Source organism: Macaca nemestrina, chromosome 1 (genome assembly GCF_043159975.1).
Source record: "Macaca nemestrina isolate mMacNem1 chromosome 1, mMacNem.hap1, whole genome shotgun sequence".
NCBI lineage: Eukaryota > Metazoa > Chordata > Mammalia > Primates > Cercopithecidae > Macaca > Macaca nemestrina.
This window is the reverse complement of record NC_092125.1, coordinates 168,746,670-168,760,984: the sequence shown is the minus strand read 5'-3', so window position 1 is coordinate 168,760,984 and position 14,315 is coordinate 168,746,670. Positions and strand designations below refer to the sequence as shown.

The window sequence follows — 14,315 nt, the reverse complement described above, 5'->3', positions numbered from 1 at the left end:
ATTCCTGGCAGTAGTATGCAAAATGCATATTAGAATAAATAATAACCAAAGTGATTTTTGTCAGTGATTAAAAGCTATTACCATTAATAATAAATATACTTCTTAAGTACTCTGTATGATTATCACAAATATTTTTTATTTAGTAGCCAACTAGCAAGAAGATATATGGCTTCACAAAGCTGGCCCAACAGTGCTCCCCTGCCTCTTCACTCCACCAGTTGCCTCCGTCAACACGAGAACGATGGGAAAGACCAGGGAAATTATGAAGTCACTCACTTCTACGCCCATGATTAAAATTTTATGAACCTGTAACATAGGCAGGTTGGGGGGGAGAATGACCGCCAATAATCAGCTATTACTGGTATTTTTTCATAAGAAGCCAGGCCTCAAACTAAGATGAGGTAAACTTAAATGACAAAAAACCTGGGAGAATATGAGGTAATAGACATTTGTTTCCCAAATCGGACATCTGCAGTGAGACTGGCACTGACAGGGCCCCTCCCTGGCCCAGCCCACCCAGGCCGGGACTCTCTCCAACGCAGACACTGAGTTAAGAAGCTACAGACACCTTGGCAGCTATCTAGTGCTCTCCTGAACACCTCAATCCATGCTTCTCAAGAAATGTGAACAGTTACCCTTCAGAAGTTAGTCTTTCTTATAAACCAAGAATATGGAGATAAACTTTAAAGGGAAGTTTTCCTTGGGAACATGGGCAAATGGCTTTTGGATTCAGTATTATTGGGACAAATAATTCAAATATGCTATAGGTTTTCATTCCTAAAGTGGCTTTTGTGGACTGGGCTGGAAACCCAGCCTGTCTTTATAAATATCCACATTTGAATGTGCACCAATACTTACATATCTGAAGTGTAACTTATTTTATTCATGAAACTGTCTGTAATTCTAACACAGGTCTGATTCTAACATTATTACTACCCATAAACAGAAAGATCAAAGACATACCTCTTTATATAAAAGTGCTGAGTAGTAAAACAATAATACTAACATTTACCGAGGGCTAAGTGTCAGGCATCAGGCTAACAGACTCTAAATTTATTATCTTGGCCGGGCACAGTGGCTCACGCCTATAATCTCAGCATTGTGGGAGGCCCAGGAGGGCAGATCACTTGAAGTCAGGAGTTCGAGAATAGCCTGGCCAACGTGGTAAAACCCCGTAGCCGGGCGTGGTGGTGTGGACCTGTAATCCCAGCCACTCAGGAGGCTGAGGCAGGAGAATCGCTTGAACCTGGGAGGTGGAGGTAGCAGTGAGCCAAGATCATGCTACTGCACTCCTGAGTGACAGAGAAAGACTCTGTCTCAAACAAACAAACAAATAAATTCTATTTTTGGCTGAGTGTGGTGGCTCACACCTGTAATCCCAAAACTTTGGGAGGCTAAAGCAGGAGGATCACTTGAGGTCAAGAGTTCAACACCAACCTGGGCAACATACCAAGACCTCGTCTCTATAAATAATAAAAATGAGTCAGGCATGGTGGCACATGCCTGTAGTCGTAGTTGCTTAGAAGGCTAAGACCAGAGGACCTTTTGAGCCCAGGAGGTCACAGCTATAGTGAGCTATGATGGAACCACTGCACTCCAGTCTAGAGGACAGAGCAAGACCCCATCTCTAAAAAATGTTAAAATTTTAAATTAAAAAAAAAAGTATTATCCTTTAATCCTCCTGATATCTAATGAGGTAAATACTGTTTTGACCATTTTGCAGATGAAAAATCTGTGGTCTCCTGAGATTTAGTCTGATTCAAGGTTACTCATCTAGTAAAGTGCAGAGCTGAGAATCAAACCAAGACACAGCTACTGAGGAGGTGAAGCAATAAGAACTAAAAAAACAAAACTTTACCCCACAGAGGTGAAAAACAGGAAAGAAAACAATACTGCCCTCAAACATCACTTTCTATAGTAACAGTGAGAGCTACAAGAACCTGTGGCATTCAGTATGTATTTCTGAAATTAATGAGCTTCTGCAAAATTCTGTTGAGCCAGTTACAGAAGAGACACCACTCATTTTCTATAAGGTAGGCTAGAAACCAACACCCCAAACTGGCTGATCCTGAGCCCAGAGTTATAGGAGGCCCAGCGACTGTGCCTATCCTCAGACTCACAGGCTCTCTCCTCTCATCTCTTTCCCAGCAGCTCCTTGGTCCCTCATTAATGGTAGCCCAATGACTCTGCAAAAATGACCCTTGCTTACAAACTGAGTGAGGTTTATACCTGCTATGCTGATGGCAAGAAGCTTGGTGAAGAGAATAAACACTATAAACCAAATCTCAAGGAGAAAGGGAGAAAACAAAAGAAACAAAGTCTTAAAAAATACTTTAGAACCACTGATTTACATCTAGGTGTTCTGATAATTACAAATACATTTAAAGCTGCTATCTAAAGATGGTTATTTGTACACGCTGCTGCCTAGTCAAAATAACTTCACAGTATTACTGGATTTTTCCCACTAATAATCTGTACCTCAGCCCATTTTATCCTGTGTCAGGTTTAGTTAGTAAGAGCCTACTATGCTCTTCCCTATACCACGAGCCTCTCCCCTTTTACTGAAACTCTGGTGTGTGAAGCATTTTCAGCAGAAAGACAAATATCAGAAAGAACGTAGGTTTTCTAAACAAACTGTACTACTAACAAGATAAGCAATTATTAAAATAACCATGCTATCCCCTCAGAGTTGTTCTGAGAGTTAAAGGTGGGAGAAGTAAAGCAGGGATCAGGCTGTATGGCATCACAACTGGCTACTTCATCATCATTAAACGAGTTGATCAAACCTTTTTAAAATAGCTTTGAGATATAATTTACATATTATAAAATTCTTCCATTTTAAGTGTACAATTCAACAGATTCCAGTGTATTTACTGAGCTGTACAACCATCACCACAATCCAAGTGGATTAGCTCTGTGATTTAACTTTTAATTTCTACAATTTAACCTGTCACTTAAAATTAGGCAAGCAAAAAACTGCCGATGTCCTTAAGTTCAAAGGATGAAAGGGACTTTGGTTTCCCACCTTCTGAGGGCAACAGGCTAACTTTAAGACAACTCTCACTTGAAAGGAGAAAAAATAGCTTGTGTTGTTGAGAGCCTCGTTGTCCTTTTTGCAACTTGGCAACTTGACTAAGCCACAAAGCAACACTCAGCTTCTCACTTCAACTCAGCACCACGCACAGGAGGGCAGGTCATGGCAGCAGAAGGAGGGGTCAAACTTTTTAGGAGAACTTTTGAATAATTATTCAGATATTGAGAGATGCTACTTGCTGAGCAGGGACTTAGTCCCAGGTGCTTTACGTAGCACCTCATCTAGTGCTGATATTATTCCAATTGTACAGATGTGGGGAAATGAGAATTAAGCCTGGATCCACAGAAGTCAACCATCATTCCCTGGTATCTTACAGTTCATTAGTGACAAAGCAGAAAGAAGCCACTCCGCAGATGAAGAAAGTGAAAAGTGAAACCCTCAGAATTAGAATCACTGGCCTAAGGTCACGTGCAAGTGGCAGTGGCAGAGGCAGGGAAGAACCTCTGACTCCAGAGTCCACAACTCTTTCTGCTCAGCAGAGCTCCAACAGGCAGAGACCCCCAGATCTTCTTCTGAACCGGTGTGTTGGTGAAACCCCCAGCCCTGGGCAGCTGCCAGTACTCACGGCATGCCTGTGCAGCCCTGATGCACAGTTCCTCTGCTGTATACTCTCCACTGCCCAGCCGGAGGGGCTCCCTGTCCGACATATAGAAGATCACTTCCACCCCTGGCTCAGGGACCTCCAGGTTCACCTCAGTCTTCTTGGAGCTCCTCATTTTAGCACAGAAAGCCATGGCATTGCAGTCCTCTTTTATATTTAGATACTGTTGTGGACGGAAAACAAGACTATGTGGTCACTCTATGCGTTAAAAGTTCTTATGGCAAAAGGGAGTGTTCTGAAGGTAAAAAAGCAGAAACATTTGGTGTTGGATACATACATACCTCTCCCCTGCCCCTTCCCTTCGTGGAAACCAAACATGTCAGATCTTACAAGAGATGAAACCATGGAAAATAACTAATTATGCATACTAATTAATGAATTATAATTCAGAATAATTTTAGACATGGGCTGAATTTATTTTCTCCGTTTGCGCCCAGGTTGTAATTGAAAAATGTAGCCCCTTCTGGAACTAATGATGTTAAGGACTGATTATTAATTACCAATTCTGCTGCTATTTCTACTGGAATCATGCAAGCTTTGAATAGACTTATGGCAAGAATCAGTGTTTTAATTTCATGTCCATCTCCCACTAAACAGCAAGCATGGTGAGGGCATGAACCATATCTTATCTCTCTTCACATCCCCACCTGAGACAGTGCACACAAAATGGTGACCAATTCATGATCATAAGTCACTTGGAAGGGCCATAACAATTAATGAATGGAGCCCGGTTCCTATCACCCCAGGAGGACCGGCAGGACCTTGACGCAGCAGCAGGGCAGGAGGAAGCCTTGCTTTGGAACAATTAGAAAACCCTGGTGAGAAGCTTGCAAGTAAGTAATGCACAGAAGCACCCTCCAAAGGGAGGGCAACTAGGGCCAAACAACCAACCTCAGCAACTTAGCCTTGGGCAAGGCCGGAAAGGAGGAAAGAAACAAGGGAAAGTCCTACACATTCTTTCTTCTTCTTGCCCGATACCAATGGGCTACAAACTAATTCGCTGACCCCACACTCCTACTACTTTCTTCCTGTCTGCCAAGCCAACCTTCACTCAAACCCCTAATGTCTCCGTAACACATATCAGATCCTCCAAGGGCTTCCCATTAATCTATAGAGCAATTCTGAGACTCTGAAACAGAGCCCCGCCACCTTCATCTGGCCGGCCAGCCTTCCTCGCCTTATCTTCTATCACTCTGAGCTTCTTGCTTCATGCTTGAAACCCACAAGGCTGTCGCTGTTACCGTATCCTCCCCTACCCAATGCTGCTTCTCACCCTCCTGCCTTCACTCACACTGATTCCTCTACAGGAATATCTTTCTACCTTATCCCTTGCATGGCACACTTAAACTTTCTTTAGAATTCAGCTCAGATATCGCCTCCTGCAGGAAGCCTTCTGTGAACCTCCATCCCGTTCCCTAAGGCCCTCACTTCTTGCTCCTAAACTTATCCCACTGCACTAACCACAGGAAATTTAAGCATCTTACTCATATGCCTATCTGTCTTTCTCTAACTTGCACATGCTGTGAGTTCCTTGAGATAAGAACTGAGTCATCTGTCTCTATATCCGTAAGAAACACAGAGGCTTACACATAGCGGGTGCTTGCAGAATGACCCAAGGAGGCTCCCCCAAACAAGAAAAGTCATACAGGGCAGACAGCAGTCACAGTTCTCTTCACCAAATTCATTTGTTTGGTCTATTAGCTCCCCTGGTGAGGAGAGATTCTGAAAAGAGGGACATTAACCAGATATGCCTCAACGCTACAAACTGAGAGGTTTTCAATTTTAACTCTTAAATTTCCAAATAAATCTGAAGACCAGAATCTTCTGGAAACCAGCCTGAAAGAGTAAGTTCATAATTTACCTTGAAATTCAGATCAACAAGCAAGACCACTTGAAAACCTGGCACTAAACCCCTAACCCCATCCTACACTGAAAAACTGTGATGGAAAACAGAGTAGCTAAAAGCCTGCTTCATAATGTAAGATAAATCTTTGTCCTTGAGATTCTTTATAGATGTGACAGGGGAAGAATCCAAAGACAGTGTTGAACCCTTTAACTCTAAGGAAATAAACAGGCAAATGCATGTAATTATATACTTACAAGATGTGACATTGTTTGAAATAGGAAAAAATCCAACTGACAATGTCCAGTAGGAGAGGACTCACTAAACAAAACAGGCAGGACTACTATGTGGCTGTCAAAAAGGATAACATAAAGCTGTATGTGAATCAACACAGAAAGATGCACAGGACATTTGCAAAGTGAAAAAAGCATAATATGGATAGTATGATCATGCATATTCGCAACATGTATAATATGATTATTCACATGCATATTAAAATCTGGAAGAACATACAATAAATTGTTAACAGTGGTGAACATCTAGGAGAGATTATAAGGGAAGTTTAACTTTTACTCTGTACCTCCTATACTTTTGTAGTTGGGATTTTTTTTTAACCAGCATACTCAACATTGGGAATGAATAAATACATCAATTTAAAAAAATTAAAGGCAATAGCACCAATAGCCCTACAGCCTCAAGAACATGGTTTCATTAGTTTTTTTAAAGCCAGATATTTTCCTTTTTAAAAAATATGCAAATCTACATACCTGCATTTATTCAGCTGTCCAGTGTTCCCCAAGAAGCAGACTGGATTTTCTTCTCTACTTTCCAAAGCTTCTTCAGAGAAGAGCTAAAGACAAAAATTAATAAATCAGTGGCAGAGGTAATTGCATCTGAAAATAAGAGGGCATTTTCATTAACGAAGCAGCCCAAACCATAAGCAGGCAAGAAAAAGCATTTGGGAGGAAGAAGGAAAAAAACAAAACAAAAAAATGACCTAGGACATCGAGAGGACAGACAGACATCTTAGGGTGCAAACGTCAAAGAGGACACTAACTTCACCTCATCGAGAAAGGAAGCCAGGGATTTCTGCTTCCTGAGATGGAGTGTCCTGTCCAATGTAAACGAAGATTGTGTGCTTTTTCCATCAACAACCCCTCTCCTGATTCTGTAAACAATAGTTTAGGACATCCAAAAACGCACACTTTAATTTCTCATTCCTTCTAGAATTACCCTCCCCCAACCTTGTCTACACACACACAGAGCTTTGTATTTTTTCAACAGCTTTCCTTGTTGCTTCTCACAAATTCTTTTAACAGTAGAATCAAATTATTTTTGCAAATAATAAGCCACCAACCTTGGTGCTTCAAAATTTGTTCTCAAATTAACAGTGATTATCACCTCAGTTTTCTGCCTGGCCACTCAACACATTTTATCAGAATCCAGTTTTAGGAAGAGCGCAGTCCCAGGCATTTCAGGGCAGCAGCAAAGGGGAAGAGGGAGATGGGTTACCTCTGAGGCCACCAGGCCAGCATCCCCACATGGCCTTACAATAGAAGGTTGGAGACAGCACAAATGGAAACACAAAAGCAACCTAAAATTGATAGTGTGAGTGCGTCAGGATGCTGTTAGCTCTGGTGACTAACACTGGCAAGGGCTGGCTGGGGAAGGCTTTCTGCAGTGGATAAGACTTAAGTAAAAGTCATGATGGAAAGCCTGGCAGGGGAGACAAGTATGAATTTGATTGTGATGACTTTGATTTGGCTATTTTGGTATGGCCAATTTTAACAAGATTAAAATCATTACACGAACGTTTTTTAAAAATTAACATAATCAATTGTTTTAATCACGTGAATAAACACCCTGCCCTGGCTCAAAACAGCAATTAGAAACTAGCTACATGCTAATGACTTGCTTCTGCTCAGAAGCTGGACTTCAGATGCTACACTTAAGAGATATACTCTTTCAACAAGTATTTTCAAACAGCTCTGCAGAAACTAAGCTAATTCAAAGGACAAGAGCAATACAGTCCCTGCCGATGTGGAGCTTATAGTCAATAGGAAGAACGGAATCAAACTAAGATGTACAGAAAGAGGTCATTACAAAGAGCTAAAATGCTATGAAGAAAAAGCAGAGAACATAAAATAGAGGGAATGTGATCTGGTCTGGGGCTCAGGAGGGAAGGGACATTGAGCTAAGATGCAATGGATGTCCAGGGAGGTGGGGCATGAAGCCAACAGGGAGATAGCAGTCTCAGCAAAAGGATCAGCATGTGTAGGGGAAAGGTCCTGTAGCAGAAAGGAGCTACGCTGGTCTCTCCAGTTGCTCGAACAGGAAAACCTCACAATACTCCTTTTTACGCTTGGGTACCCAACAGCACTAGCCAGTCCATAGGCAGTGCTTGCTAACTGCATGTCTGGAGCCTGTCTACCCCAGGTTTCCCCATAGCACACTGTTACCAGCTGCCGAGGATCAGAGAAAACTGACCAGAGGGGAGTACTGAAAAGCATGCCTCAAACCAGGAAAGGGTCACAACTCAGAGCCTTTGAGGAGAGGAAAAGACCTGTAAGTTCCACCAGGCCCAGGCTCCACTCAGAAGGGCTACCACATAAACCTTTTTAGAACTTACAAGGTGTTTTGTTGTTGTTGTTGTTTGCGGTTCTTTTTTTTTTTTTTTTTTTGAGACGGAGTCTCACTCTGTCACCAGGCTGGAATGCAGTGGCATGATCTCGGCTCACTGCAACCTCTGCCTCCCAGGTTCAAGCAATTCTCATGCCTCAGACTCCCGACTAGCTGGGACTACAGGCATGCACCACCACACCCAGCTAATTTTTGTATTTTTAGTAGAGATGGGGTTTCACCACGTTGGCCAGGATGGTTTCGATCTCTTGACCTTGCGATCCACCTGCCTCAGCCTCCCAAAGTGCTGGGATTGCAGGCGTGAGCCACTGCACCTGACCAGAACTTACAAAGCTTTTTAATATGCACCATCAGACCATGTGTTACTTCAACTTAGGAGTCATGAACTTCTCTTAGTCTCATGTAAGATTCAAGGATCCAACTAAAATCACTAAGATTCTTCTAGAACTAGAATTCTACAAAAACCAGTAATCAAGGAGAGTCTGGTTTTCCAATCATTCTGTCTCTTCTGTAAGTAATACTACATTGCAATCACATTATACCTAATCTTCAAACTGACCTCCAGTATTATTGAACAGGACAGTAAAATGGTATACATTTGTGCTGCTTAGCCTAGAGATTAAACTATTTGAGAAAACAAGAGTAGCAACAGAATTTCTAGACAATATGCATTAACTGTGATGCTTTTGAATGCCGATTCAATAACGACAAAGTTGCTACTCTCAGGAAACTGCCATTCTGGTGATAAAAACAGAAAACACCCACATAGCACTTAGAAGACATGGCAGGCACTGTTTTAAGCACTTTAAACCTAAGGCTGCTGATCCACTTTATATGAAATGACAACTGTCCTCATTCAGGATGACAGGTGGGTTTTTGTTGTTGTTGTTGTTGTTGTTGTTGTTTTTTGCGCTACAGCATTTGTGTAATGGCTTCATCCAAATAATATTTCTTCTAAAATAAACCAGACAATGTGATCTAGCTGATTATTTTTAGAGCAGGTAGAAAAGGAGCAAGATCAGTTTATATTAATAAACACTTTGGATAATTCCAAGAAATAAATTCAAGTTTCTTGCTGCAATATACAAAAGGAAAAATCATCAATGCTAGAAAGATTCACCAGGAGCAATCACAAAATACCCTTTAAAAAGAACATGATTCACTGGGTTCAATTCCCAACTTAAATTATAAAGAAGCTTTAAGAACAGGAAGGACCAGGATGAGTCATCTGAAGGTTTTTGATGATAGCAGTGAATTCTTCCACCCTAATTTATTTATAAAATTGTCAAGGATTTGAAAGAAACTACCTTTCTTTTCATGACAAAGGATTACTTTTGTAGCTCAATTTTGTAGGTGCTGCTTTACATGAAAAAAAAAAAAAATCAGGGAAATGTTGTGGGTTACTCAAATTGCTTTAGTTTACCACAGTCTTATGAAAAAGACAAGTATATCTGATACTTTCTCAACGAGGGAAAAAATAAAAGAAACAAAACACAATTCTGTGGGTTGGAACAAAGCCTCACTGCAATAGATAAAATGTCACAAGTTTCTCCAAGATGCAAAATTCCAAAAATCTGTCTGAAAACACTGGAACTCTCTTAAATTTTCAAGGGCATCTTTTTAAAGACTGGTATCTGTGCAAGGGAAGAACATACATTTTGGATAGTGGACAAAGAAAAACAGACTATTTTAATGTTCATAAGTATGATCATCAGAATGAGACTGCTTTGGCCAAGGGCCACTGCCAGATTTTTACAGTCAAAAACAGACTGGTTGACGGTGAAATTCAATGACAAGAATTAAAATACTATGGATATCTCATTGTTTTCACTAAAGAAATCATCACACCTACAATGAATTACTTTGTGTTTGCCTTAAAGGAATCAAACCTTTTGATTTCTGAAGTAGAAAATGCAAATAAAACGTTGATGAATTAAGGTATGAACTCAGAAAAATCGAAAGAAAAATACGAATTTTAAAATGCCCTGAAATCAGGTTCTTAATATCTTAGGAAATTTTAAGACTAAAAATGTTAAGCCTTAATAAACTATTTCAGCAGGCACCAGTCTTAACTTTGGTGAGGAAACCTATTACAACAATGAAAACTACAGGAGAACCAGCATTTTTTTTTTTTTTTTGGTCTTTAGTGCTTTATCCTCAGCACAAATTAGGTGATCAAAAAGTATGTTCAGCAACAGCTGTAAATGAAAGATGAAGTACAAAGTAAGCAACATTATGCAATGAAAAAAAACACAGTAATCCAAGGTGTATAGGTTCCCACTGACTCTATACTAGTAAGTGTGACCATGAGCAAGTCATTTTCATCTGAGCCAGTTTCCCTACCCATTAACCTAAGAGGAAACATCCTGCCTAGAGGGTTGGTGCAAGGATTAAAAAGATCTTTTAAATGAGAAGTTGAGGCAGGAGGATTGCTTAAGCCCCAGGAGTTTGAGTCCAGCCTGGGCAATATGGCAAGATGCTGTCTCTTTTTAAAAACAAAGAAAACTTTCCAAAACTCTTCATCAAGTACCTACAATGCCCTTTTTGCAAGAGGCTACAGATGTGTAAGCATCCAAAAAGGTATTGATGCAATACAAAATTGTCTTATGGCAGAGGACTAAAGTGGGCTATGAATCTGCTTTGAAGAGCAAAGTCTAAATAGGGATTCTGAGCAAAAGCCTAGTTACAAATCAAAGCCCCATTTCATAAAGCTCAGATGACACAGCAAAGCAGTAAAGAGCACGGGCTGGAGTCACTGCGAACTGGGTTTGAATTCTGGCATCTCCACGGACTAGCTGTTGTAATCTTAGGCAAGTTAGTTAATATTCCTAACCCTCAATGTTCTTGGTATAAGTGGGGAGATAAAAACAGCATTTATCTCACTGGGCCATTAAGAGTTAAGTCAGTTAATGCATATAAAGTGCCTAACAAAGTTTAGCATGCAGTAAGCACTCATATTTTGACCATAATTTGTTAACCTGATTACAGCTTGATGAAATATACAGTTCCAGTCAAGGAGAAAAAAAAAAAAAAACAGTAGCTACTAAGCATTTCAATATCTTGTGCCTGGAGTTAGGCACTTGCACTTAATTCTCATAAAAAGCATGAGAGGTTTTAGGCTAATCAGCGAGAGTGCCAGGAGTCAAACATGTGACTCCTGATTCCAAGGACCCTGCTCTTTCCACAGCAGGGAAAAACTGCTCTGAACTGTTCCCATCACCAACACCACTGTCTTCTCTGGTTTTTTAGTACTTTTCATAGTCTAACAACCACCCAGGAGACTGATCTTACTCCAACACCCTTCCGTAGACTGAAAGAACTGTCATTTTAAAAATCACTGCAGTGTCCCAGCCTTTCCTGTGTTCCTGCCCACTACTAATGCTCTGCCCTGGCACCACTGCCACAGTGTGAGAGGAAAGTCCTAGCAGCATGTGGACAGGGAGCCTTCTAACAGCCTAACCTACACAACAAGCCAGGGAAACTGCCAGTGGCTTCACACCCATAGAGCCATGGAAAATGACTTGTATCTATTGCTACCGGAACCCCACTGCCATGCCGAGACATGGAATAACAGTTCTGATGAAAGCATCACAAGATACTGTAAAGCTGATGGATTCCAGCCAAAAGGACGACATCATATAAATACAAAATCTGCTACTTTTCCTGTCAGGAAGTCAGAATTATGGCTTTTCTATATGCCACTCCTGCCACACAGAATAACTCACTTCTAACTATAGCAGCAATTCCAGGAATACTCCAGAACCGTAAGTGCTGCTTCATTTACAATAAACTAGGGATGATTAAATAATCAATGCCAGCTCAATGGTTCGGTGCTTCGCACTGCTCCCAACGAGCCTGCATTCAGTGAGAGACAGTTTCTGATAAAATACAGTACTTTGCTTAAAGTCAGTAAGTGTCTTCCTAAAAGCCACATTGTACCAAGAGACTTTGTTACTTTTCCTTTTTTTAAAAAAACTTTTTCTTCTTTTAAACTAATTACCACTAATACATCCAAAATGTTACTAAAGAGCAATGAATATAAGATTTAGTGAAGCCATCCATATCCTTACCCCAGGGTCAAGCACAAATGGACACTCAAAACATGGGGTGGTGGGGAGAATGGCTTGTCTTCATAGTATGTGCTTTTGTGGGGGGTTGGGGGGATGGAGTCTCGCTCTGTCACCCAGGCTGGAATACAGTGGCACGATCATGGTTCACTGCAGCCCTGACCTCATGGGTTCAAGTGAACCCCCTGCCTCAGCCTTCCAAGAAGCTGGGATAACAGGCACACACCACCACACCCAGCAATTTTTGTTGTTGTTGTTTTTGGAAAAGGGTTCCCACTATGGTACCCAAGGTGGTCTCACACTCCTGGGCTCAAGCAATCCTCCCATCTCAGCCTTCCAAATTGTTAAGATTACAGGCGTGAGCCACCTCGCCCAGCCACAATATGTGCTTTTTAATCATTTATCCCAAAAATACTTCTGAAGCACTTGTGCCATCGCAATAAAACCTTGCATTTGTATAGCACTTTATGGCTTAAAAAGGGCTTTCACATCTATAACCACATTCGAGTTTCACAGCCCCTTCAGATGAGAAGACTTGGCTAAGGCGTTCCCACGGTCAACTGGCCAGTGAGAGGTGAGATAGGTCTCAAACACATTTCTCAGCTCTAGCCTCACTCCCCTTTCCGTTTACCACTCTGCCCTGGGCAAGGTGTGGGACTTAGGGGAATCCAAAGAAGTAACACATATGTATCTGAACATGCCAAAAGTCTTACAATCTACTGACAGCTGGGAAGACTAACATATACACAGGAACTCCAGGGAAGAGGCTGTGAGGGCATGCTGGCTGACAGACATTAAGAACCATGGGAGTCAAAAAGAGAGGGCACAAGGGCCATGCTTCGGGCTGAGAGGGGATCAAGGAGACAGGAATCTGCTCTCAGTTTTCAGAAATGGTGAAGACTGAAAAAGGGAGAGGAAAGGTACAGCTGTTCTTTAAAAAAAAAAAAAAATGGTCAGGAAGAAGGAAAATCACAAGGACAATTGTACAGGAAAGAGTATGCAGACCAGGAAGAATCATGCAGGAAAAAGGCAGACAGCAAGGAAAGGAGGGGCGGCTGCAACAGGAACAGAGCCTGTGTGCAAGCTTTTTCCCACCAATCAGAAAGAGGCCCATGTTCCAGCCCAGATCCACTAGGACCTGCCTGGTCTTGAGCAAGTCTCCTAACCTCTCTGAGCTCAAATCCGGTACTGGATGCCCTCCAAAGTTCCTTATAGAAGCAGTGAAAAGCCTGCTCTTGGAGTCACCCTAACCTGGGTCCAGATCCCAGCTCCAACACCCACGGTCTGAGACCTTAGGCCAGTTTCTTAACCTCTGTTGAGTTTGTTTCCTCGGAATAACAGAAGTATCTACTTTACAGGGTTGTTGTGATGATTCAAGATTTCCCTAAATCTCTTAATGCTAAAATAAAATGCTCACACCCACTAGGAAATCAGTTTTCTGTGAGTATACACAGGGCTTTTAAAATGCTTAAAACTGAAAAAAGAAACAGAAATAAAACAAACCCTAACTTACAAAGGTTTGAAACCATTTTGTGCGGCACCTAACACAGCTCATTTTTTATTAACATGTATTTCCAAAATGTCACAATGTAAAGACACAGAATCTCTTGCTGATAAGCCATCTGACAAAGCTTGAAGGTACCCATAATTAAAAGAATACACAGGAAACAACCCTGAATCCTTCCACCCCTTGCTAAATCTTACTATTTGTGTCTACCAAGCATTCACCTACTTCCTCTCACCTGTCACATACTAAGTTCACTTAGGGCAGACAGCAGTCTAACACGGTTCCTGTATCCACTCAGTGTTCTTGGGTATAATCAACAGAAACCAGCTCTGCTTACCTAAGGGTAAAGTGAGTTTAAGGAAAAGACAGACGGACAGAGGAACAGCCTGATAAGGACACCACTGCTCGCACAGCCTCCACCGGTCACCAGCCATCACCAGGACTGAACTCCCAACTCTGCTGCTTCCATGAATGATCTCAAGCCACCTCTATGTTTGCACCACTCCCTCCAAATTCAAAGTCCTGAGAAGGAGGAATCGAAGAGGTTGAACCTAGTTTGCCTT

The 14,315-nt window shown here is 41.5% G+C and overlaps 1 protein-coding gene across 4 annotated transcripts in view; it reads right to left on the bottom strand.

Moving 5' to 3' along the window:
- The window catches only part of LOC105498461 (Janus kinase 1), a 237,422-nt gene that overhangs the window by 44,796 nt on the left and 178,311 nt on the right, over nucleotides 1-14,315 (bottom strand). For 3 of the 4 annotated variants that reach the window (XM_011770614.3, XM_011770612.3, XM_011770613.3), the window contains exons 2-3: nucleotides 6,306-6,388; nucleotides 3,660-3,858 (exon numbers count right to left, since the gene is read on the bottom strand). In XM_011770614.3, coding sequence (XP_011768916.1) covers nucleotides 3,660-3,858; nucleotides 6,306-6,311 — 205 coding nt within the window. In that variant the 5' untranslated portion in view covers nucleotides 6,312-6,388. Of the gene's footprint in view, nucleotides 1-3,659; nucleotides 3,859-5,795; nucleotides 5,890-6,305; nucleotides 6,389-14,315 lie in introns of all 4 variants that reach the window. The other variant, XM_011770611.3, reaches the window with a different exon arrangement.